The sequence below is a fragment of the Pelodiscus sinensis genome, chromosome 5, assembly GCF_052426305.1.
Source record: "Pelodiscus sinensis isolate ZL-2025 chromosome 5, ASM5242630v1, whole genome shotgun sequence".
NCBI lineage: Eukaryota > Metazoa > Chordata > Testudines > Trionychidae > Pelodiscus > Pelodiscus sinensis.
In genome coordinates, this window is record NC_143056.1 from 33946008 (window position 1) to 33973431 (window position 27424).

General features: G+C 46.9%; 1 protein-coding gene across 2 annotated transcripts in view; it reads left to right on the forward strand.

Moving 5' to 3' along the window:
- EML5 (EMAP like 5) overlaps positions 1-27424 on the forward strand; it is a 332722-nt gene that overhangs the window by 198178 nt on the left and 107120 nt on the right. For both annotated transcript variants that reach the window (XM_089778388.1, XM_075926740.2), the window contains exons 26-27: positions 4363-4564; positions 8659-8785. In XM_089778388.1, coding sequence (XP_089634514.1) covers positions 4363-4564; positions 8659-8785 — 329 coding nt within the window. The remainder of the gene's footprint in view (positions 1-4362; positions 4565-8658; positions 8786-27424) is intronic.

A 27424-nucleotide genomic window follows, 5' to 3' on the forward strand; every position in this document is an offset into this window, starting at 1 on the left:
ACATGGTACAGACAGGAAAGACACTTCCATATCAACATCCTGGAGCTCTAGGCCGTTCGCAATGCATGCGCCCATTTCCTTCTTCTGATTAAGGGCAAAACCATTTGTGTCCTCACAGACAACACACCTTCTATGTTCTACATCAACTGACAGGGGAATACCCGATCATGCTCACTGTGTGCAGAAGCAATCAGATTTTGGAACTGGTATATCAGGAACCACTACTTCTTCATTCCCAAGGTGAAGGGGCGGACTTTGGCCCATAACACAAGAACTAGAGAATACCAAATGAAATTAATAAGAAGCAGATTTAAACCAAACAAAAAAGCATTTCTTCACACAACACACAATACACCTGTGAACTCTGCCAGAGGATGTTGTGGAGGCCAGGATTTTAACAGGGTTTTAAAAAGAACTAGATAAATTCATGGAGGATACATGTATCAATGGCTTTTAGCCAGGATGAGCAGGGATGGTGTCCCTAGCCTCTTAGTTGTGAGAGCTGGGAATGGGCAACAGGGAATGGAGCATGTGGCATTGGCTACTGACAGAATACTGTCCTAGATGGACCTTTGGTCTGTCCCAATATGGCCATTCTTAGGTTCTTATGTACACATACTTTTGTGGCCATTGCAGACAGAATGAAAGGCCTTCCAGTCTCAGCCCAGGGAATCTCATCATGGATCACTTCCTGCGTCCGCACATACTATGACCTGCCCTAAATGAGATATTATACCGTGGCTCAAGCATCTTTGGTTTTATAGCTTAAGTTCCTATTCAGGACACCTGTAGAGCATCAGTATGTTTGTTGGTCCAAACTTTTGTGTCTGACTTTGCTGTCACCCAGAAGAGTAGAGATTATGTGGGTTTTGGCTCGTGTTCCCTGTAAGCTGTGCATTTGTGAGACCATTCAGGAGAGATTCCAGTGCCACCCAGCTGATTAGCAGAGCATCCACAGTTACGTTTGTCTTTCTCCTGGTGGTTGGTGCACATTCAAATATACTTCAGTGCACATAAAAAAATTATTTTGCACATGGATGGAAAAAATCTGCACATGGATGGAAAAGATTAGAAGAAACATTGGTTTTGGTTGAGAGATATTACAACCGCATGCCAATAAACTCTGAACTTATATCCATTCCAAACTCCACCCTCAGCTGCCTCTCTGTCAAAGTTAGGCAGGAAGAAGAAACTCAGATGGTGGCAGAGCCAGGGATGAAAGTAACTTAAGTTTGTTACAGGCAGTGCTTTTTTTGTGATGGTGTACCCTGGGATGGCATACTGTCACCTATGTCCTGGGGTGGCTTCGCTCCTGATGGAAGCTTGCTCGGGACCTGTGGCATGGCTCTTAAAGGGGCCGCAACTGCATTTTGGCCCCCGGCTTTTTTTCCCCCTCAAGTTTGCAGTACCGGCCCTTTTATCTTACAGAAAAAAGCACTGGTTACAGGTAATGTACAATCACAATCTGCCCCTCTTGGACAACAGTACCTGTAAGAAATTTAAATGTGTGTGTGTGTGGGCGGGGGGGTTTCAAGGCAGAGGATTGAGGTTTGGAGGATGCAGGAGTCAGGGCAGGGGATATATGGGGGTGCAGGAGTTAGAGTTGGGCTGTTTGAGGGGCTCAGGGCATGGAGTTTGGGTGTGGGCAGTGCAGGAGCTAGAGCAAGGGGCTGGGAGTATGGGGGGAGGTGCAGGAGTCAGGGCAGGGGGCTGGGGATGTATGGGTGTGTAGGAGTGAGAGTTTGGTGTGTATTATGGTAGGGGGTTTGAGTGTGGAGGAGTGCAGGGGGCAGGGCGGGGGGCTGGGAACATGGGGGTGTAGGAGTTGGAGTTGGGGTATATGAAGGACTCAGGGTACAGGGTTGGATTGGGGATGCAGGAGACAGAGCATTGGAGTGTGTGAGGGGGAGAGTGGAGGGGATGGGGCTGGCCTGGGGCAACTTACTTGTCATGGGCCGGGCCACTGCAGCCAGTTCTGCCTTCCTTCTTATCCCTGCTGGGCTGGGGTTGGGGTCAGGCTGCTGCAGCCAGATGAGACTGCTTGTTAACCCCTCCCATGGCAGGGGGAAGCGGACTGTGGGGCCTACTCTGAGGCCTGGCCGCTGCAACCGTGCCTGGACAGGGGCTGAGTCTGTCCCCTCCAACTCTGCGCCTCCCAGCAGGAGCAAGGCTGGGGCTGGGCCACAACAGTGGGGCTGCACCAGATGGGGACCAGACAGTGGGGCCTACCCCAAGATTGGGGACAGGGGACAGGAAACCACAAGTGCAGCCAGAGCCATGGCCAGACAGGGGTGAATTCCAGCCCTCCTCTCCCCCTGCAAGAGAGATGCCAAGGCCAGATGGCCATGAAGCAGTCGTCCTCCCCTCCTGCACCATATTGGGGCTGGGGCCAGGGATACCGCAGACAGGGCCCAGCCAGACAGGGCCAATTCTGTGCCCCACCCTCCAGCAGGAGCAAGGCTGGGCCACTGCAGCAGGAGTGGGGCTGCGGCCAGATGGGGGCCAGACTATGGGGCCTACCCTATGATCGGGACTTGGGCTTTGCTGCCGCAGTCATCACAGCTGGACAGGGGGCCTATTCTGCGCTCCATCCCATGGCAGGAACGTTGCCAGGCACTTTGGTCAGACCCTCCCAGTAACCCATCTGGGAACATGCTCACCTTCCCTACAGCACGCCCCCAGCTGGCCCCTCAAAATTGCCTGCCTGCCTGCTGCAGAGTTGCCGGAGTGCACCCTACCCTTACCAGAGCTGAGCACTGGGGTGCACCTGATTATTTTCACCTCTGGGCAGAGCCAAATATAATGATGCCATGAACATGAAAATTCAGGGGTATCAGAGCCAACCTAACAGATGCCATTGAGGGAAAAACTTTCAGGTAGCGGTGCTTGGGGTGAACACATACTTATATTGGAATGGACGTGAACAACACATCTTAAAGAACAGCAGTTATATAAAGTTAGCAAGTGGGTATTTTTATATTTAAATCTAACCATAGGTGGTCAGTAATGTAGGCAAGGGAAGGCGCAACTTTCATAAAATTGCCTACATGCTGCAGCTATCTGGGAAGGCTGGAGCCATGGCATGACATGGAGGGCTGGAGTCCTGGACGCTTGGGAAGGCTGGGGCCATGGCACAGAATTTCAGCTCCCTGGCCACTGGGGAGAGCTGGGACTGTGGTGCAGCAGTCTGGCTTCTGGCTTCCCCAGCTACCAGGGAGGGCTGGGGCAGTGGCATGGCAGCTCAGCTCCCTAGCTCCCGGTGAGGGTTGGGGTTGAGACCAGGGTCTCATCATGGCAGCCCTAGTCCTCCAGGTGGCCAGGAATGATCAGGCGGGGGGTGGGCAGGGTTTGGCTCCAGGGGTGGGCCTTGGGCAGAAGGGCAGAGCTGGGGCTTGCCTTCCTCAGCTGGGCCTTTACCCACTGCTTATGATTCCAACATTTGTTTTTTCCTTTCCCCACTAAAAACAATATTTGGTGATTGATTCTTGAACTCTAATGCAATTAATCATTGAAAAGATATATTAGAACTGGAGAAGGTACAGAGAAGGGTAACATAATGTATTAGTTATATGGAGAAGCTTCCACATGATAGATTTTTAAAAGTTTGGGACTGTTCAGCTTAGAAAAGAGATGATGAAGAGAAGATATGATACATAGGTATAAAATAATGAATGGTAGGGAGAAAGTGAATAGGAAAGTGTTATTTATCCCTTCATGTAACATAAGAATCAGGTATCATGCAACAAAATTAATAAGCAGCAGATTTAAGACATACATAAAGAAGTATTTCTTCACACAATACACAGTCAGACTGTGAAACTCATTGCAGGAATATTGTAAAGGCCAAAAATGTAACTGGGTTCAAAGGAGAATTAGATATGTTGCTGGATAATTTATCTATCAACAGCAATTAGATAACATGGTCAGATTCGCAACCTATCGCTCCAAATGCTGATTGCCAGAAGCTGGTACTGGACAGCAGAGGATGGATCACCTGTTCTGTTTAATTTCCTCTGAAACATCTACCTATCAGAAGACAGGATAACAGGGCTAGATCGACCAGTGCTCTGAGCCAGCATTGTCATTCTCATATTCTTATTGTAAATTAGAGTGATTTTGTTCCTCATTTTCGTAACCAGAGCCTTACTGGAAGTGTTGATCTGATTTACATTTCACCAAGTTGCTGGATGTGTGAGGAGTTTGTCAAATTATGTGATACAGAATAAATGAAAAGCTGCTTTAAAGCATATACTTTTAAAAGGTTAAGAATATAGCAGTAGAAAAAATGTTTTTATTATCAGTTTATTTTAATGTTATTTATAAGAGTTGATTAAATTTTTGTCTCTATTTGTTCATATTTAGGGAAAGTTTGGAAAATTTAAGAGGTATGTAGCCCATAGTACACATGTAACAAATGTTCGCTGGACTCATGAAGACAGTTTGTTGGTCACTGTTGGTGGGGCAGACACCTCTCTAATGCTGTGGACCTATGAGATGGAGGGACATCGAGATAGCAGGCAATATGATAGTGAAGAATCTGATCTAGATTCTGAGGAAGATGGAGGTCAGTAATATTCTTAAGAAATGCTAATTCAACAGTGCAATTCTTATTTCTTTCAGAAAAATGCCAGTTTAGAAATACAAATATTTATATAGCTGTTTTTACCCAAAGAGCTCAAACTACTTTAGAGACATTAATTAAACTGTATAACATTCTGTGTCGTGGAAGAACTTGCTTTAGCCAAGATTTGGTGTGTCAGCAGAATCTAACTGCCAGAAAGCTATATAAATGTGCAGTCAGCAAAATAATGATCATGTTTCAACACCATTTATTTGAAAAATTATGAGGAAAAGGATATGTATGTCTCATGAAATCTACATCATGAAGAAATCTAGTCTTGAGATTTTCTAAAAATTCCTTGTCCATCATATCTAAGCCCAATAGCCTGAAATATGCTCGTGTTAGTATTATCATGAAATTGTAAGATGAACAGGAGTAACAGTATTTAATCACATTTCAGATATTCCTGCAACACTGTATATATGAAAAAATATGAGTTATAAATGGTACCTATTCAAATCATAACTCGTGAGTTTGTTTGCTCAACATTTCCCTAAGGTCATTAGAACCTAACCTCTGTGCTCCCAAGTGAATTTTGCTTACTTCTGCTTCATTCAAGAATATTAATCACAATCTTCAGATCCTTCTAAACTATCTCTGCTAGATTTGGCTTCTTTTATCCCTAAATATTAGACTCTTCTGAAAGTGAACACACTTTGTTGTCATTGGAATACATCAGATCACACCAAATAGGTATTTTGAATAATTAATTGGGGGGATTCTTCTACCCTCTTCCCTTGCTTCTTAAACAAGTCTTTAGTTTCTTTGTTGCAAATCTGTCACCATCTTCTAGGCTGCTCAAAAGATCTTGGCTATTTTACAGCTATCTACATAAATACAGGGAGAAAAAAATTGCCAAAAAAAATAAGCATTTGGATCAGAATCAGCAAGTTGGGAGGTGAGAGTGACAGTATTTTGGTTACAGTTAATATATGTGTGATTGGCAGCTGGAATTTTGGAATCAGATCATAAGGAACCTCAACCCCAAGAATTTGGAGAACAGTTTGCACTGTAAACTGTTATATTACTGTATTAATGAATTTGTTTGGCACAATCTAAAATAAGTAGTTTATCTTTAGAAATGTTTTTCTAAAGCTGATCTTAGGGCTATAGGTGCTGAACTAATAGTTAAATACATGCATAAAATAGCATAAACCCAAACAATGTAAGAATAAAATGTCAGAAAGGTATAATTTTAAACATAACCTTTGCCAATGAGACACACACATCAATTAAATTATTCATCTGGGGAATCTGTGCATTTTAAAGTGTTTGACAAGTCTTGATCTGATAACACCTAGGTATTCTGAGGAGCGTGTGTATATAAAATGACACTGTGTAACAAACTGGGTCCAATTTATTTCAACTGATATTTTAATTTTGTAAGCTGTGCAGACACTGGCCCACCACTTTTTATTTTTCTGTTACTTTCCTGGTGGAGTAGAAATCTAAACAAACCATAATACAGTGGTTCCCAACATTTTTACCTCATCCACTTTTACCCCTGTCTGCAGCCTTTCACAGAACTAAGAACCAGAGCTGAGGATGACAGGGAGGCAAAGAGAGGTGAAGGAAGCAGGAGCAGGGCCAGTAGCAGACACACCATGAGGACACTAATCTACAACCTGAGGGCATTAATTCAGGCCCCAGCCGCATACTCTTGAACATTAGTCTGCACCCCCAGGGTGCACCCAACAATTTGGGAACCTCTGCCATACTGCTATCTTGGAAATGCTTGGGACTATAATTACAAATAAACTGCAGCACAGAGCAATCATTCACTGACTGTAAATTAAAGAGAAAAATTCAGACTTTCCCAATAGCTCTCTGCCAACATAAGAAATCATGATGTGATATGGACTTCCTCTATAGCAGTTCATATAGCTGCTAACCAAGTCATAGGGGTAATCTTCCCAGTCACGCCTCTCCCATGATATGCCCTTTATTTGAACTTAATATCAAGTCGACATTTACAAGTTTAAGGGAATAGTTGTGCAAAAACCTTGTGACAGGAAGCATGGAAATAACTATAAGTGAAGTAATTTGGTTTGATATCTTCATTTGTGATGTAATTAGCAGACTTGTAATTGCAAATTTGGCATAGAAGACCTTATGGTGGTAGGATATTACTGCCCTTTGAAATCCTTCTAATGTTGGTTTTCCATATTTTAGAGATTGTCTGGTAACCTGGTTTTCTTCTTTGAGTGCTTGCTTATGTCCATTCCACTTAGGTGTGTGCGTGCTGCGTGCATGAGTTCTGGAAACTTTTTTTTACCCTTAGCAGTACCCATTGGGCATGCTGGGGAGCCCCTTGGAGTGGTGCCGGTATAATCATGCATACAATCCCCTGCTGGCTCTCCATCCCCTCAATTCCTTCTTACAGCCCCTGAGCTGGAACACTTGACTTGGGATCCCAGGTATGCCCTGAGTACTCTTATCTCATGTAAATAGTTCTTTAGTGGTGTTATTGATTTTGTTGTTAGATAGTTAGTATATAGCCACAGAGAGGTATCTGTGTTAGTCTGATCTTGGTAAAAAAAAATAAAAGCAGTCATGTAGCACTTTAAAGACTAACAAAATAGTTTATTAGGTAATTTTGTTTTAGTTAATAGATAGTTGTTCCCTTTGTTCCCCCTCCGTGGGGAGGCATGCTGGCCCCAGGGCTTCAAACCATGCCTTCAGTGCTTGAAGCTGGGCTGGGAATGAACACCTTTTTTGCCCATCCACCCCCTAGCTCAGTGGTGGTGCAAGCTGTCTGCCAAAAGGAGAGGCAAGGACAACTGGGCCCCACGCCTAAGAGTAAGGACCCCAAAAAACTCGATCTCTTAGGGCAGAAGGCTTATGTGACAGCTGGGCTGAAGCTGAGGATTGTTGTTCTTCGAGATGTGTTGCTTATGTCCATTCCAATCCCACCCACCTCCCCTTCGTCAGAATGTCCAGCAAGAAGGAACTGAGGGGGTGAGGGTCATGGGATTATATGCGTGGTTATTCTGGCACCACTCTGGGGGGCTCCCTGGCTGGCCCTATGGGTACTGCTAAGGGTAAAAAGCTTCCGGAACTCATGTACGCGGCATGTACACACTTAAGTGGAATGGACATAAGCAACACATATCAAAGAACAACAGTTACGAGGTAAATAACTGTCTTTTCCTACTGATGTTTTTAAAATGGCTATTATTCACCCTCCCTTTATCTTTCAATCACTTCTGTTTTTAAATGGACTCCCTAATTTATTTTTTAGTTTTTATTTAAAAAAGGTGGAATGCAGTGGTGGTGGCGTTTCCTGCTTATTCTAGGATATTAGAGAGACAAGATGAGGCAGGTAATATCTTAAGCTGAAGAAGAGCTCTTGTTCCTTTACCTCTCTCCACCTCCCTATATTCTTGAGACATGGCCCTTGCTCCAGGGTATATGTGAAAGAGTGCAGACAGGAATAAGGGTGGGTGAGGTAAAAAGTCTGGGAACCACTATGGTGTGTTTAGTTTAAGATAGAGATGGCCAACCTGTTACAGGCAAAGAGCCAAAATAGTTGTGCATATAGCTCAAAGAACTTAGGGGGGAAGGGAGTTGTCGAGCAAAAAAAAAGTCACCGCCATAGCAAAAAAAAAAAAAAGACACTGCCCCTTTAAAAAAGCCTCAGGTTGTCTTTTTGGCCACATCAGGCTCCTATCAGCCAGTGCCATCTTGCCAGCACCATTTTGCTTCACCGTGCCAGATGGCTCACGGAACCGGGGGCCAGAGGCTGTTTCTAGGGGCACAGGGGCGGCTTGCAAGCCACGGGAGAGGCTTCACGAGCCACACTTTAAGGGGGGGAAGAGCCGCAGGTTGGCCACAGCTGGTTTAAGATATCTGCTTCCCTAGCAAGAATTTGGTCTAATAAAAAATATTATCTCAGACAACCCTGTCTCTTTATTGTATTACTTTTTATTTTATTGTCTACTGCTCTAGCAGAAGGGAGGCTAAAGAAATAAAATAATTATATATTATTTTTCACTTTCTATTTCTCTTCAACTTGTTTACTATATTGATGTTGTTAGGTTATGACAGTGATGTGACACGAGAGAATGAAATGAATTACACCATCAAAGCCTTATCAACAAACATCAGACCAATGCTTGGAATTAAGCCTCATTTGCAACAAAAGGAGCCATCGCTAGATGAAAGGTAATTTCTAAATTGGAGTCATATTTAGCTAAAATTGTAATAGATATATTTTAGAATAGAACATAATTACATTGATTCACTAAGATAGAAGGTTCCACATGATGCTTCTTTAAATACTTGGGAACTTGTATACATAAAAACAATTAAAGCACTGAAAAACTAAGGATATACCATAATTAAGATTGTCCATACAAATTTAATTTGAACCCCTTGTCAAAAGTACAGTGGTATTGTAAACTAAGTGCTGATCCAGCTCCCCAATGAAGTCTGTGTTAAGATTCCTATGATGTCAGTGGGATCAAGGCCTAAAGGATAGGACCAACACCTTCTAATTAGGGAGACTGAAGGAGTAATAGAGATAAAATTTGATTCACTGCATGCATTTTCATATTTAACCAAAATATCTGCTAGAATATTACTGTAATTCTGTTCTGTTCAAACATTTTACAAGACCTGCTTAAAATACATTACGATTTTTGTTTTCTGTCTTTGTTTTTCCCGTTTTGCTTCTTGTAAAGGCAAGGAGTAGTACGGTAAGTTTCTTATCTTTATAATAATCCAGGATAAAGATTTTTTTACACAACTTTGAAAACTGGAGTTGTACATTGATGCAGTAATCAATGCTAAAAATAGCATTATGCTGTTTGTTAAAATGGCAGATTGTTACTGGACAGTGAAGGAATTAAGGGACAAATAAAGAGCTCAATATATAATCTGAGTAGCTGGAATGGGCATGAAGTAGAAGAACATGGAGTCAGGAGTCTTTCCTCTTTCTCCTGGTTGAAGAACAGTTCTTCTTTGAGTGCTTGCTCATGTCCATTCCACTTAGGTGTATGCATGCTGCGTGCACGGATTGTCGGAGTGTTTTTCCCGCTGGCCCTCTACTTCCTCAGTTTCTTTTTACTGCCGGGACGGTTGTTGGCCACATCCCAGCAGTTTTAAACCCCAGACTCAGCATGAGAGAGATTCACGCTTGAAAATACTGCTACTGGAGTCAGTGCTTCGCCCGGCACCGGTGACGGTACCAGAATCTCACAGAGCTCCGCACTCAGTGCAGGTGGCACCGGGATTCTCGGGGGGGCCTCGTTGGCATCGAGATGTCCTTCGGCCTGGCATCATTTGCAGTCGCTGATTGGGCTCCTGGCATCGATCCAGCTCCCGGAGCCATTCCCACTCCTGGCACCGCGAGTGGCATTGCAGAACCTCGGGCCATTTGCTACCGGAGACCTGACCCCCACAGTGGCAACACCGAAACAAGTGGTCCTTTGGGACTTTATGGACATACCATCAAGCCAAGAGAGTGCTCCTTTCACTGCAGGATCCTCATGTTGGGGGCCCCAAGTGCTGCCTTTGGCCATGCCGTTATCCAGCACCTCAGCACTGCAGGCCTCGTCAAGGTGAATTCCCTCAGCCCCCTTGGGAGGGCGTGGAGGATCAAGGCCCATCGAGTCACTTGGCCCCCTCTCAGGCCTCATAGTAGCCACATGAACTGGAGAACTCTGACCTAACGGTTGATATACATAAGAACATAAGAACGGCCGTATTGGGTCAGACCAAAGGTCCATCTAGCCCAGTATCCTGTCTGTAGACAGTGGCCAGCACCAGGTGCCCCAGAGAGGGTGGAACGAAGACAATGACCAAGCGATTTGTCTCCTGCCATCCCTCTCCAGCCTCTGACAAACAGAGGCCAGGGACACCATTTCTATCCCCTGGCTAATAGCCTTTTATGGACCTAACCTCCATGAAATTACCTAGCTTCTCTTTAAACTCTGTTATAGTCCTAGCCTTCACAGCCACTTCTGGCAAGGAGTTCCACAGGTTGACTACACGCTGTGTGAAGAAGAACTTTCTTTTATTAGTTTTAAACCTGCTCCCCATTAATTTCATTTGGTGTCCTCTATTTCTTCTATTTAGGGAACTAATAAATAACTTTTCTTTATCGGCCCTCTCTACACCACTCATGATTTTATATACCTCTATCATATCCCCCCTCAGTCTCCTCTTTTCTAAACTGAAAAGTCCCAGTCGCTTTAACCTCTCCTCATATGTGACCAGTTCCAAGCCCTGAATCATTTTAGTTGCCCTATTCTGAACCCTTTCCAAGGCCAAAATATCTTTTTTGAGGTGAGGAGACCACATCTGTACACAGTATTCAAGATGTGGGCATACCATAATTTTATACAGGGGCAGTAAGATATTCTGTGTCTTATTTTCTATCCATTTCTTAATAATTCCTAGCACTCTATTTGCCTTTTTGACCGCCGCTGCACACTGTGTGGAAGTTTTCAGAGAACTATCTTGGGGCGGAAGAGGCGGTTCCCGCTCCTGCCCTGGGCCTCTTCCTACCTGGTTCATTGGGGTTCCTTCCCACGTACTTCTCCAGCTTGCTGCGCCCTCTGGGCCGGTTTCTCCTCAGCGGGCAGCCTCTGGGATGCACCAGCTTGCTTCCGCATCCCCACCGGCCTCTTCCAGAGTCTCTGGTGACAGCTATGCGGGAGCTCCCTTCACAGGTCCTTCTCCTCTGGCTGCCACCCCTGACTGAGTCCTTCCCCAGGCTTTTATAGTGGAGCTACAGCCCGGGCATGCTCGGTAGGGCTGTGGGGGAGGGGCCTCTGCAGCCAGGTAACCCTGGCTGGGCTCTGCAGGCTCAGTGCGGGACTGCCTCACCCTGTCACAGATGTTAATAGACTATTTGTTGTTTTTTAAGTTTTTCCTGTTACAGACTGGCTCGGCTAACCTTTTGAAACTTATCTAACCAATGTTCTCTTCCCCCCGCCCTCTCTAATTTTTTTCTCCCCTCCCTCCCATCCTTCCCTTATTTATTCTTGGCTCTGGACTTCCAACACTCCGGTCATCTGAAGAAGTGGGCTGTGCCCACAAAAGCTATGGGTATGTCTACATCTTGCCAGGGTATGCTAGAACTGGTAGAACTAATTCGAACTACCTACTCCGTGCCGCGTGTAGCCGCGGGCACGGAGTCCAAACTACCGGGTGGTGCCCGGCAAGATGCAAATGAAGCTGAAGGGATATTTAAATCCCGGGCTTCATTTGCAACTTCGATTGACTACATTAACCACCCTAGTTCGAACTAGGGTGGTAGTGTAGATATACCCTACATGTTTTGTTAGTCTTTAAAGTGGTACCAGACTATTTGTTGTTTAAGTTTTTCACATATCCCTTGTCAGGAGATATTCCTCAGGTTGGGCCTTATCCTAAATGAGGCCAAATCCACTCTGATCTCCACTCAAACGATACAGTTTGTGGGGGCTTATCTGGACATGATGAGAGCCAGGGCTTCCCTGCTCTTAGTGCCCTTCATTGGCAATAAAGAAGGCCGTCCTGAGGCTCCAATCTTTCCCAGTCACGATGGCCTGGAGTTCTATGAGGCTGTTGGGGTTCATGATGGCCTGCACTTATGTGGTATGACATGCCAGGTTCAGGTTACGACTGCTCTAGCTCTGGCTGGTGTGGACCCACAACCCAGCATTCTAGCACATGAACACGGTAGTAATGGTGCCTGCAGACGTGTTGAAATCCCTCAACTGGTGACTGTGCAAGAAGGTGGTCTGAGAAGAGATTTCACAGCCCTTCCCTGTCCATTCACCTGGTTACAGACACTTCCGATACAGGTTGGGGAGCCTAACTCAGAAAGCTACAGACACAAATGTATGTGGGGCCCCACAGACCTCTCCCTCCAGATCAACGTAAGGGAGTTGAGAGCTATTCACCTTGTATGCGGTGTCTTCCTGCCACAGCTTCGAAATAATCTTGCGGATGATACCAAACTGTTTAGGATAGTTAAGACAGAAGCAGACTGTGAGGGACTCCAAAAAGATCTCGCCAAACTGAGTGATTGAGCAACAAAATGGCAAATGAAATTTAATGTGGATAAGTGTAAAGTAATGCACATCGGGGAAAAATAACCCCAACTATAGGTACAGTATTATGGGGGCTAATTTGGCTATGACAAATCAGGAAAGAGATCTTGGAGTTATCGTGGATAGTTCTCTGAAAACTTCCACACAATGTGCAGAGGTGGTCAAAAAGGCAAATAGGATGCTAGGAATTACTAAGAAAGGGATAGAAAATAAGACCCAGAATATCTTACTGCCCCTGTATAAAACTATGATACGCCCACATCTTGAATACTGTGTACAGATGTGGTCTCCTCACCTCAAAAAAGATATTTTGGCCTTGGAAACAGTCCAGAAAAGGGCAACTAAAATGATTAGGGGTTTGGAACGGGTCCCATATGAAGAGAGGTGAAAGCAACTGGGACCTTTCAGTTTAGAAAAGAGGAGGCTGAGGAGGGATATGATAGAGGTATATATAATCATGAGTGGTATGGAGAGGGCGGATAAAGAAAAGTTATTTATTATTTCCCATAATAGAAGAACTAGAGAACACCAAATGAAATTAATGGGTAGCAGGTTTAAAACTAATAAAAGAAAGTTCTTCTTCACACAGCATGTAGTCACCCTGTGGAACTCCTTGCCAGAGGAAGCTGTGAAGGTTAGGACTATAACAGAGTTTAAAGGGAAGCTAGGTAATTTCATGGAGGTTTGGTCCATAAAAGACTATTAGTCAGGGGATAGAAATGGTGTCCCTGGCCTCTGTTTGTCAGAGGCTGGAGAAGGATGGCACGAGAAAATCGTTTGATCATTGTCTTCAGTCCACCCTCTCTGGGGCACCTGGTGCTGGCCACTGTTGGCAGACAGGCTACTGGGCTAGATGGACCTTAGGTCTGACACAGTACTGCCGTTCTTATGTAAGAGCATTTTGATTTTGATGGATTATATGGCAGCGATATTTTATATAAACAGACAGGGTGGTGCCCGCTCCTATCCCCTGTGCAGGGAAGCCCTCCTCCTCTAGGAGTTCTGCATAGCTCACGATATCCAATCAGTGTTCACTTTCCTCCCTGGAGTCCAGAATGGGTTGGCGGATCCCCTCAGCAGGTTTTTCAAGGGGCATGAGTGGTCTCTCAGGGTGGATGTAGCCCTGTCTATTTTCCACAGGTGAGGTTTTTCCCACTTAGACCTGTTTGTGACTTGCTGCAATAGAAAGTGTCCCTGCTTCTGCTCCCTCTTTAACCACAGCCCAGAGTCTCTGGGGGATGCCCTCATGATCCCTTGGCCTCAGGGCCTTCTTTATGCCTTCCCCCCTTTCCTGCTGGTCTACAGGGAGATTCTCAGGATCAGGGAATTTCAGGCCTCTGTGATCCTGATAGCTCCTATGTGGCCTCGAAAGCACTGGTTCCCTCCTCGTGCTTTCAGTAGAGCAGCCTCTGGCCCTCCCCCTGTTCCTGGACCCAATATCTCAGGAATTTGGCAGGCTTCGGTATCTGAATCTCTGCTCCCTGCACCTCATGGCATTGAAGCTCAATGGCTGACCACAATGGAGAGGCAGTGTTCAGAACGATCCAGGCAGTTCTCTTGCGGAGTTGTAAACCTTCCACAAGGTCCTCTTACCTGGCGAAATGGAAACACTTCTTTCTCTGGTCAGAGGGTAAAGGATTCTCTCCTATGGAAGTCCCTGTGCCGGCTATTTTGGGTTACTCTCTGGGCCATAGGCTCCAGGGTCTGATCCCTTCCTCAGTATGGGTGCACCTGGCAGCCAACTTGGCTTTTCATTCAGGTTCATGTGGCAGGCCCCGTGATGCACTGTTTTCTTAAGGTGCTGGATATGGTCTACCAACAGGTGCATGAGCCCTTGCCCTCTTATGACCTCAATTTGATTCTCACAAGGCTCATGCCCCGCCCCCTTTTTGAACCGTTGGTTTTGTGCTCCCTCCTGCAGCTCTCTTGGAAGGTTTTTCCTGGTGATCATTACCTCTGCCAGGCAAGTGTCAGAACTGAGAGTTCTAATGATGGACCCTCTGTATATGGTCATTTTTAAGGATAAGGTCAGGCCGCATCCCCACCCTGCCTTTCTGCCCAATATGGTCTCTCACTTTCAAGTTCACCAAGACATTTTCCTTTCCATTTTTTACCCAAAGCCCCATGGCTCTGGAACAGAACAGGCTCTACACACTCTGGATGTGAGACGTGCTTTAGCTTTTTATTTAGAAAGGACCAAACCCTTCCGTAAGTCCTCCCAATTGTTTGTGTCCATAGCAGACAGGACGAAGGGGCAGCCTGCGTCAGCCCAGCATATTTCATCCTGAATCACAGCCTGCATAAAGGCATGCTACGAGCTGGCACGGGTTCTGGCTCCATCTATCATGGTGGCCCACTCCACCAGGGTCCAGGTGTCTTCCATGGCCTTTGCTGCTCAGTTGCCCATCGTAGAGATTTGCAGGGCGGCTACCTGGTTGTCAGTGCACACCTTTGCAAACCACTATGCCATAGCACATTCTCCACAGGGAGAATGCCACTGTTTGTCGGCCTCTCAGGCTCTGACCTCGCCTCCTGGGATTTGGCTTTGGAGTGGACATGAGCAAGCACTTGAAGAAGAAAAAACAGTTATTTACCTTCATAGCTGTTGTTCTTCAGGATATGTTGCTCATGTCTATTCCACATTCCACCCACCTCCCCTGCATCAGAAGTTTCCAGCAAGAAGGATCTGGTGGGGGAGGGCCAGCAGGGATATATATGTACCAATAAAGCGACACCACTCCAGGAGGCTCCCCTGCTGGCCCATCGGGTACCGCTAAGGGAAAACTCTCAGACAGTCTCTGCACACAGCGGACATACACCTAAGTGGAATTGACATGAGCAATACATCTCAAAGAACAACAGTTACAAAGGTATGTAACCATTTTTGTTGAGGTTATATTAGTCCAATAGCTGAAATAATCTCCTTGGATCTTTTATGCGAACCTCTCTGAGCAAGAGAGATGTAGTATCCATACTGTGTAATATACTCTGGCCACACGCCATCCATGTCTTCGCCCCTCCCAACTTTGAGTAAAATTGGGGTCCACACTGTACATGAGGAGGTTGAATCCCTAGCATGCCTGGCCTCCACTTGCATAGTGGAAGCATTGTACTTCCATTGTTAAGAGGTCTTCTGAGGTTTTCAAAGAGAGTGTTGTATTGTCTCTTGGTACGCCATTCCGATCAACACTGTTTTATTCTTATGAAGGGAGAGCAAGTATTTCTAACTTAATTCCATAACAGAACAGAGAGAAAGACAATACCTGCTCATGCCTATGATAGTGCTCAGATAGTATATGGTATACATCCCAATTCACGTGTTTACCAATGCAGATTTTTGCATAAAGAGTTAAGGAGGATTGTTCCTTTGATACTTTCCGTGTGTTCACTTACGTTGTAGTTGAGAATACTATATACATCAAACAGAGGGCCTATGAGAGTCTGTAGTATGAATAACCATATCTGCCTAAGTATTGCAAAAAAAAGTTTAAATATCATCTGTAAACTTGTGTGTAAACAAGGCATTATATTCTAGAAGTTATCCTAATCTTTTAAGTATATAGGGCTGCAATATTACATTTTTTATAGGACAGAGAGAAATGGATATTGCCAGATAATGGAGTTTAAGATTAAGTACATCTGTGATGTAGATAGTATGACTTCAGGTGTTGTGTTCAAGATGTTTGTGATGGTAACTATGCCTGAGTTTTCTTTAGGGATGAAAAGGGTTAACCAGTTAACTAGCAACTGGTCCGTCCGGAGCAGCCCCTTGCCCGCCACTAGAGCTAGACCTACCACTCCATACTGTGGGAGAAAAGCACTCATGCTCGGCTCAGCCAAATCAGCCCTACCCATGGTATGGTGCATCAGGCTCAGCCTGGCCTAGCCGCAGCAGCCTATGGCATGGCGGAAGTAGCCTGCAGTGTGGTGGAGCAGCTACTGAACCTGGCTAACTGATTAAACATAATGTTCTTCTTTGAGTGCTTGTTAACATTGATTCTAATCAGGTGTGCATGTGTTGCATGCACAAGGTTTGGAAACATTTTCCCCTAGCAACTCCTAGAGGGTCAGAAGTGGAGACCCCTATAGTGCCACCATTATATCAGCCCTTAGGTACCACTACCAACCTGGCACCCCACAAAATTGCCTTTGATATGCAGCAGTGCAGAGTGGCAGGGGGCTCCTCAGGAGTGGGGCCGGAGCGTACTGGCTGCTGGCCCCACCCCAGGGGACTATAGAATAAGAATTCATGAGGTTAATCGACTATTCAATTAACCGATATTTAACATCCCTAGTCCAGCACACAACATAGCACCAGGGGACCAAAGTCTGGTGTAGGTGCTGAACTCCTTTTCCACACTGGACATATGAGGCCACAAGGAACCTCTGAGATTTCAGAAACCAAGCACCTTCAATGTGAGACAAGCTACCAGTGTCGCCTAGAGCACCACAATCTAGATGCAAGCCAGCTATGATAAAGTGACCTCAGTCTCCAGACCAGCATTGTTGGAGGTTCACGCCTTTGGCACTGGTTCTTCTGGGACCTCTGCCGGCACCACAGAGGTCAGACGAATTCCTGTTGCAGGAGCTTCAACACCAACACATGGAGTCTAGGGCTATTGCATCCACTGGGTCCCAGTCCTGTAAGGGTCAGCATTGATCAACTTCAGGATCCTCACAGCACTGTTCCCTAGCACCACTGCCTTCCCGGCACAAGATTCCGGTACTAGGCTCTTTGGCCCCATCATGGTCTTCACCCTCAGCATCCAATTCTGACATAACTTCTCTTTACTCACATAAAGTTGCAGCAGTAGGCACAGAGGAGACCCATCAGTGCTGTGGAAGTCTCAATGGCCCCTTCCAACAATATGGCCATTTTGGACTCCCGTGGGCATATCATCAGGCCCAGGTTGCTTAAGAGGATCCAGGTCTGTGGCATCCACTCATCATGGCTCCAGATCCCCAAGGACCCCCTCAGCCATGGTCTCCCAGACTATGCAGGAAGGCATGCCACCCACAGAGGTCTCAGGTCCTACTCTTAGGTAACCACAGAGACCTCCTTCGCAAAAAAAAGGGAAAAGTGCAGGGCCAAGTGCATCCTGGACCACTTGCAGACCCCCCTACCTCCACAAGCCTCCTCATTCTCCTCCCCGGATGAGGCAGTGGTAGGGCTTCCTCCAGTTGACCATAGGACATACCAGGAGCCCCTGAGAAGGGTGGCACACAATATGAGCCTTCCAACGGATGATCCAGTGGTAGACATTTTAGCCCAATAAGGTCCCTCAAGGATGGCGCTTCCCATTATAAAGACCATGCAGATCAATTATAATTCATTATGGCAGACTCTAGCCTCAATACCACCCACAGTGTGGGGTGTGAAAAGGAGGCACTTTGTGCCCTCCAAGGGTTATGAATTCCTTTTCTTGCACCCCCATCCCACCTCCCTGGTGGTTTTGGCTGTATATGAAAAGGAGAGAGAAGTTCAACAAGTCTCCTAAGGCCAAGAAGAAAGAAACTTGACCTCTTTGGCAGAAGACTTATTCAGTTGGAGGGCTCGAGCTGAGGAGAATGAACCAGCAGACTATCGTCAGTAGATATTCATATAAATCATGGGAGGCAATGGTTAAGTTCAAGGAGCTCCTTCCTCTAGACTCCAGGCAGGAATTCTCGGCACTCACAGAGATGGACAGAACAGTAGCCAGAACCTCACAGCAGGCCTCGCTTGACTCGGCAGCAAGAACCCTATCTACAGGGATAGTGATGCCCTGGTCTGCATGGCTTTGGTCTTCAGGACTGTCACCAGAGGTCCAACAGACTCTACAGGAGCTTCCCTTTGAAGGGATTGGCCTCTTTTTAGAGCAAATCGGACTCCAAGCTCCATTCTCTGAAAGATTTGAAGGCTACCATGAAGTTGCTTGGTATGCACACTCTAGAAAACCAGAGGATATTCCCTGCAATTCTCTTTACCCCCATCCTTCCAATCTCCTTCCCCATCCCACTTCAGGATCCCTCTCTCAGGTATCTCATTCACTCATTATGTTAGGTGTGATTCGAGAAGTACCTCTCAGGGTAAGAGTCAAGGAGTTTTATTCCTGATATTTCCTAATTCCAAAGGCCAACGATGGGCTGAGGCCCATACTAGACCTGCAAGATCTTAACTGGTACGTGTAAAATCAAAAATTCAGCATGGGCTCCCTAGCCTCCATTATCCCATCTTTAGATCCGGGCAACTGGTATGCTGCCCTCGCCATGAAGGATGCATACTTCCATATTGCAATCCTTCCTGTGCACAGGTGCTACCTCAGGTTCCCCAGGTGGTGTTCAACAATCGTTCCCATTTGGCCTGTCTACTGTGCTATGAGTGTTCACCAAGTGCATGTCAGTGGTGGCTGCCTTCCTTTGCAAGAAAGGGGTCCAAATCTTCCCTTATCTGGATGGATGGCTGCTAAAATGATGCACCAGAGAACAAGTAAAGACCTATGTCCACCTGACTCTCACTTTGTTCTGCTTGTTAGGCCTCCTCAATTAGGAAAAATCCATACTGACGCCTTCACAAAGAATAGAATTCATTAGAGTGACTCTCAACTCGATTCAGGCAAGACCCAATCTTCTGAGCTCTAGATTTCAAACGATGATGGGCATTATATCACTGCTTGATGAATGCCCAACCATTAAGGTGAGGACGTGCCTATGCCTATTGGGGCACATGGCATCATGCTGCCATGTAGTTGGGCATGCAAGGCTCTTCCTCAGGCCTCTCCAGACATGGCTAGCCTCGGTGTACCACCCATTGCAGGACAGTCTGGATATGATGGTGTCAATTCCCCAAACAGTAACTGCCACCTTCTCATGGTGGTTGGACCCAAGCAATGTCTGTGAAGGGGTGTCTTCCATTCCCCAGTCTTCCACAATGATGTTTGTAACAGATGCCTTGGACGTTGGGTGGGAAACCCATCTGGGGAGCCTAAGGACCCAGGGCAAGTGGAACTCCACAGACTCTGCTCTCTATATCAAGGCCAAGGAGTTCAGAGCAGTCAGGCTTACCTGTCAGGCATTCCACTCACAGATTCGGGGCCATAGCACTGCAATGTTCTACATAAGCAGGCAGGGAGGGAGTGAGATCCTCACCTCTATGCCTGGAAGCCCAGTGGCTCTGGATATTCTGCAGAGAGCACTCAATCCATTTAGAGGCTCATTACCTCCTGGGCCAGCAGAACAGACTAACAGATGTTCTCAGTTGGTCATTCATGGTATGTAAGTGGTCTGTCAGAACAGATGTCATCCATTCCATCTTCCAGAGGTGGCGATTTCCCCAGATAGACTTGTTTGCCACGAGGGACAACAAGAAGTGCAAATACTTCTGCTCATTTCAGAACTGCTGTCACGGTTCTATCACGGACACATTCGCAATTCAGTGGGGCATGGGGAGAGGCAACTGATGTACAACATTTCTCCCAATACTTCTGATCCACAGGGTGCTGCTGAAGGTCTGCAGGGACAGAGCATACCTTATATCCTGGTGGTGCTGGTTTGGCCCTGCCAAAACTAGCTCTCCACGTTCCTAGATCTGTCAGCAAAGGCCCCAATAGTTCTCCCATTGTACCTGGACTTTATAATGGAGGACTAGGGGATGTTTCACACATCCAGACCTCCAGTCTCTCTCCACCTCGTGGCATGGAGGCAGAGTTGCTTAACACCTCAGACTGCAATGCTCAGCTCAGGCACAGAAGGTACTGCTAGGTAGTAGGAAGCCCTCCACCAGAGCTGCCTACCTGGCTAAGTGGAAGAGGTTCTTTTGTTGGTGTGAGCAACATGACATTTTACCTGCTCAGGCCCCAGTGTCCCTGGTTTTGGATTACCTCCTTCATTTGAGAACCCAGGGGTTGGCACCCTCTTCCATTAAAGTCCACCTAGCAGCTATGCCACCATTGACCCAGGTTGTTCCCACCATTCTGTTTTCACACCATAGGGTGACTTGTTTCAGAAATGGACTGGATAGGCTTTTCCCTTACTCCTGCTTGCTTATGCCTACGTGGAACCTCAACTTGATTTTCAGTAAACTTATGGCTCCTCCCTTTGAACCATTGGCTATATGTTCCTTACTGCACTTTCACTTAAGGTTGAATATCTGGTAGTCATTACATCTGCCAGAATGGTGTCTGAGTTGAGAGTGCATTCATCAGAGTCCCTATATGTAGTCTTCCATAGGGACAAGGTGCAGTGTAAGCCCCACCGTACTTTCCTACCAAAAGTGATTTCCCAATTTCACCTGGGTCAGGATCTTTTCCTGCTGGTATTCTACCCTAAGCCTCTCGCTAACACTAGACAAAGGTCACACCACACATTCTAGATGTGCGTAGGGCTCTGGCTTTTTATATTAAATGAACAAGAGTCTTTAGGAGATCTACACATTTATTCATAGCAATAGTAGATAGGCTGAAAGGTGACCCAGTCTCAGCCCAGTATATATCCTCGTGGACAGTGTGATGTAAATACACCTGCTATGACTTAGCAGGAATCATGCTCCCTTTGGTGATGGGACATTCCATCAGGGTCCATGCTTCCTCCATTGTGTTTCTGGGGTAAGTTCCTGTTAAAAAAATATGCAGGGTGGCAACATGGTCATCAGTACAAATGTTTACAACACACTATGTTATCAATAAGTTCTCAAGGGCTGATGCAGCTATTGGTAGGGCAGAGTTACAATCACGGATTCCTAACTTCGATCTCACCTCAACAGCGTAGTGGCTTGGGAGTTACCAGATTGGGATCAAGGTGAACAAGCACTCGAAGAAGAAAGGACAGTTACCTTTTTCTTATAACTGATGTTCTTTGAGATGCGTTGTTCATGTCCATTTCAATACCCACCCTCCTTCTCCACTGTTGGAATAGCTGGCAAGAAGGAACCAAGGGAGGGGCCAGGTTGGCAATGGTATATAAGTGCTGATGTAACAGTGACACTCTAAGGGTATGTGTACACTACAGCATTAATTCAAGTTATCTTAATTTGAAATAGTTAATTCGAATTAAGCTAAATGCAGTTTGAATTAGCGTTTTGCTATTTCAAAATTGCGCATCCACACTGAGTGGACTCTGAATCGGAGTTAAGGATAGCCGGAACCAGTTCCAGCAGGGCACCAGGTCAGGACTTCATGTGTGGGGCTGCTGCCTGAGGCTATCTGAGGTCTGTGCTTAAAGGGACCCTATCCCCATCCCGGACAGACACTCAGGTTTCCCTGCTTGCTTGTCTACTTCGATGAGGAACAGCAAAGCATTTGTGTCTCTGCATGCTCTGCTTGCCCTCTCTCAGGATACCACAGCACTCTACCACAGGGAGACAGAGCTGCCCCTGGGCATTCTGGTGCATCTTGTGGACATGTTACCATCAGCCTGGCTGCACTTGCTGCAGGCTGCGATCTGGGAGGTCCATTGGGAGGCTGTCAGTATCCAGGGGGCCCTGTGGGAGAACTTCCTCCCCAAGGAGCACTAAGAGCCTCCCTGGTCTTACCCAATGGGGCTTGTGCCCCATTCCTCCCTTACATCCTTCTACTTACCTCTCCCTAGCTCCCTCTTCCTGATGTCAAATAAAATACACTTTTTTTCAAAAATAGAAAGTCTGTTTATTTAACAAAATGGCGGGGGAAGGGGGTGAACCTCTGGGGAAACTGGAGAAAGGAGGTGGGAGAGGGGAGGAGAGAGGGTGGGAGAGGGAAGGGGGAAAACTGGGAGGAGGGAGCTGGAAGGAGGAAGCAAGGGGAGGAAGAGGGAGGGGAAGTTCAGCGCTCAGGGCTGGGGGTCTTGTCAGGCCACATGTCTCCCAGCACGGCGGGTGCAGGGGCCTTGGTGTCCCCGGGGGGATGGGGAGGAGGGTGTGGAGGTTGAGGAGGAAGAGGCGGGAGGGGGAGAAGAAGTGGGAGAAGGAATGGTAACTGAGGGGGCAGCAGACGCTGGAGCAGCATGAGGCAGCACGCTCTGCACCAGGGTCTGCACATGGGTATGGATGGCATGACCCTGGGCAAGCAGTTCCCTCCAGAACTCCTGTTCTTTCTGTGCCTGCTGCTTCATGATGCAGGTCAGGGCTTGCAGGACCCCTAGGTGCTGCTTTCGGTACCCCTGCCGTGTTGTGGTCATCCTGTGGAGCCCTCGGGTGCGGGAGCATGTCCCAGGTGGGGTGGTGCACCCTACACATGCAGCTGGTGCGGCTGTGGAGAAAGAAGAGAAGTCGTTAGTTCTCCCTGGGGACACAGTGGGTGAAACCCAGCCTCCCTCTGCGAGGTGAGGGTGACCGTGCCTTGCACCATCAGAGCCACTGTGCTTGCACAGAGGCATTGGTCAGAATGTCCGGCTATCTCCAGGAGTGGGAGCTGCCTCGAAACCTCATCCATGCCCCTGTGCTGTGTATAATGTGGGTGAGGTGGGGGCTTGTGAAGGGAGGGCGTCCTGCTGTGTCCCACCCCGGGGTCAGGAGCTGTCAGCCGAAATGGTCAGGGCAGTGTGTGTGTGTGTGTTACACCCAAGTCTTCAACTGCTGAGACGCAAAGTCTTGTTGCAGTGGGCAGCCTAGGAGGCTGGAGGGCGCCCCGGTGTGTGTGTGCGCTATACACCCGAGACTTCAACTGCTGAGACCGGGGTCCCTTGCAGTGGGCAACCTGGAGGAGTTTGACGGGTGCCCCAATAAGTTTATAGGGAGAGCTTATAACACCTCAGATTTTAGCTGCTAGAATCCAAGATTCTCCCTATACCTGTCCCTTTGACCGGCTGAAGTTCTTTTGTTTGTGTTCGGTTCGGGTACAGCAGCACGGGTTCAAGTCAGAAGCTTGATACTCACTGGCTTATTATAGGAGAAAGAAAGAGAAAATAAAATAAAAGAAACTTGGTTCAATATATATATATATATATATATATATATATATATATATATAATAAGTGAATGAGGGCATCCCACTTATTCCCAAAGTTTATAGCTAAATCACCTTACCAAAGGCAGTTTACAATAGAAATGAAGCAGTTTGCCTTAAGAAACTATAATAAAGTAACTAAACTTATAACAGAGAGACAATTAGAGTGTACACATAAAGAAAACACATAGCAGATACAATTCTCACCCCTGCGTTCCAGACTTGGCGAAGTAGGGCGAGGTTGGGCGTCTCACGGACCTCGGGAGACAATCAATATCTGCCAGCAGGTGTAGGTGATTGGAGCACAAATGGGGTGGGCAACTAAACCCTCTTTATACCCCTTGCGTCACATGGGCTTCTTCCTGGTCTCAAGTGGCCAATTAGGAAAAATGGCTTTGAATGCCAAGTTTCCCACGAAGGGTGCAAAGCATAATTCACACCTGGGAAGATGCAGACAATGGGCACCTCTGGTATGTGATGGGCGAAGATTCCTCTCCTGAGACAGTGCAGGCGTGTCAATTACTGATACTAGCCATCACGGCGACGGGAGGCCTCCCAGTCATCAGCTAGCCCATTTACTGTCTGGTTTCTGTTTATGGTAGAGTCAGGGACAGGCAGCACACCTGTGTTCCCAGGGCATCAAAGGCTGACTGCCTTTCTCTTGTTCTCTGTGGAGGGGAAACAAGATGGGGTTCGTGGAAAAACAAGATGGGGTTGTGTCTGGCTAGAGGAGCATATCTGGTCTCTTCACACGGTCTCTGTGTAGCACGCAACTGGAGCCACCTTCCCAGGGGTGGCACGGCACATGCTCGCACGTGCACAGGTTGCGGCATGATCCATGGTAAGCAAGGCCCACATGCATGGTCCCTGGTCTCCCTCCCCCTCCCCACTCCGGAAGGGGACAGTGATGGCACTTACATGGTGTAGCCTCCCCAGATGACCCTGCTGACTCTGCAGGTGGGACTGCTCGGGGGTCCTGGCGGTGTGGTGGCTCCTGCTCCGTGCCCTAGTCAGGGCCTTCTGGTCCTGGCTCGCTTCCCCCCCGGGGTGGCACGGATCGTCCCACCCCCCAGGATGCGGTCCAGTGCCTCGAAGTAGGGGCAGATGTTTCCTTGCTAAGGAGCTGCCCCGAGTGGCCAAAGTGTACCCCTGCCGCAGCTCTTTAATTTTCAGGCATACCTGCGGCCTTTCTGGGCCATGGTGGCAGCTATGCGGCCATAGATGGCCGTGTTCCTCCATCTAGTGCGGAGATCATGGACACTGAGGGCCTGCCTCCAAACCTCAATGAGGTCCATGATCTCCTCACTAGTCTAGGAGGGAGTGCAGTGTCTATGATCCCTAGATGGCTTCTGGATGCTGGGGGACTGGGCGGAGGACGGCTGGCTGGCACTGGCTGCCTGACTTATCATGGTGACACTGGGTCAGGGGTAGAGAGTGCTGGCAGGCCTGGATCTGGCATGTGCAGTCTGGCCAGAGTCTACTCCTTTAAGGGCTCCGGGGCTGGGGAAGAGGAGAGGAGTTTTCCTAGTTTGGCCCAGAGTGGCCACCAGGGGAAACTGGGAAGGGCTGGAGGCCAGCTAACTGGAAATAAGCATCTACACAGCGCTTATTTCGAATTAGCTATTTCGAATTTGGTGTTACTCCTCATAGAATGAGGTTTACCAAATTCGAATTAAGCATCCTGCTATTAAAGTTAATTCAAAATAACAGCTGTTATTTCGAATTAACTTTGTAGTTTAGACATACCCTAAGGCCGTGTCCAGACTCAGGGGTTTTTTCGGGAAAAGTAGCCTTTTCCCGAAAAAACTTCCCCTGCGTCCAGACTCAAGCCGCGTTCTTTCGAAATTATTTCGAAAGAACGCGGCTTTTCTTTCGATGGCGGTAAACCTCAATTTACGAGGAAGAACGCCTTCTTTCGAAAGTTCCTCTTTCGAAAGAAGGCGTTCTTCAATGTAAAGAGGCCGTCTTCGAAAGAGAGCATCCAGACTCGCTGGGTGCTCTCTTTCAAAAAAGCGGATTTCTCTTTCGAAAGATCCGCCTGCAGTCTAGACGTGATCTTTCGAAAGAGGCTCTTTCGAAAGATGCTTTCGAAAGAGCCTCTTTTGAAAGTAGCCTGCAGTCTAGACATAGCCTAAGGGACTCCACAGCCGAGCCTACAGGAGCTCTTAGGGAAAAGAGGTTTTGACACTCATACACGCAACACATGCACAACTGATTGGACTGGACATGAACAACACATCTTGAAGAAGACCAGTTACAAGAAAAAGGTAACTGTCTTTTTAACTGGTTAACTTTTTAACTGGAATTTTACGTCCCTAGTTTTCTTTGTGGTCTTATGCATCATTTTTCCTATGCTGTGCTCCTCATAATTAATAGAGAAGAGTAATATAATTTTTTTAGATGCATAATTGATAATGTTTTGACTTAACACTTGTATTTCACCTGTAAGGAACAGATCCTCTCTTTTCTCCTACAAGGAAGAATTTTTGCAGCTTTGTGGTGACTTTTCTACTGCTTCTGCTAACAATCTTGTATAGACATTTGATTCTTCTTTTGTTTTTGAAGCTTTAAATATTTGAAACTATTTGTTCCCCTGTAGTATAAGGGAACCAAAGGACAAAAACTAGAAAGAAAGGATTTTAAAGGTGTAATGCTAGGGTCCAACCTCATGGCATAATTGCCTGCAGTCCTATTGTATAATTCCCATTACAAAAGATCAAGACAGGGACAAAGTGGAATTGTCTGGTGAACAGCTGCTTTGTATGACTTGTCTCTCAGTAGAAAAATTGGAAGGTGCAGTTACTCTGAGCAGTATTAACTCATGCTATCAACTGTATAAACCCCAGAAGAGGGCTTACTGGCCAGTAATGCCAGTATCAGGCAAGTGAGACAATGGCAATATAGCAATTCAATCTGTTCTTCTTGGAGTGCTTGTTCATTTCCATTCAACACAGGTGTGTGTGCTTGCTATACAGAGCTGGCCCAAGGTACGGGCTACCGTCCGGGGCGCCCCATTGTAGGGGGTGCCGCATGGGGCTGCTGGGCTGGGCAGGGGCGGCACCGACACGGTTCATGCTCTGCACGCCTGTGGGCAGGGCCGTGCATGTGCCCGGGGGCGGGGCTGCGCTCCCAGGGCACACGAATGGCTCGGGCCAGCCCTGTTGCCCCATGCACCAGTGCCAGAAGATTTTCCCTCAGCAGTACCTATAGGAGAAAGGGATCAGCACCCCTGGAGTGGCGTCCACGGTGCTCTTGAGCCCCTCTCTCTTCAGTTCCTTCTTGTCTCCAGTGATGGTGCTTGGACCAGTGTGGTCCTGTCTTAGCTGCAGCTTTAGTTAACTTTCCCTATTCAGTTGTAAATAATTTTTCCCTTTAGATAAGTATGTGTAAATAATTGTAGATTACCAGTTAGTCTCCTTCACAGACTCTGCCTGCAGATGGGGAATGCCCCACTCTCCTGGCTTTAAAGCCTTTGCTACATGCTGCAGGCCTATACCAGTCAGTGCTGCACATGCTGACTGTCTCTGCAGCCTAAGGGAAGTGTATATTTCAGATAAGTGTCAGATCTGCAGATCCTTTCCTAAAGGATAATAAGATATTTATACGTTTGAAAGCTCTAGTCATGGAGTGCACCCTCACTTCCCAGGACCAGCACTCACACTCTGTACTGACCACCAAAGTATTGGTGCGGAGTCCTCTCTGAGGGCCAACAACCCAGCACTGGTTATGGTTCCTGGCTTTGGCTAAGGGACAAGCCAAGGAAGGGGATCATCCAGCAGATGAGGTGCTGGAGAAAACTTGCTCCCCATTTCCCACCCCAGATGTTCAAATCCCTTTGATACCAGAAGCTTTTCAGATGCTGC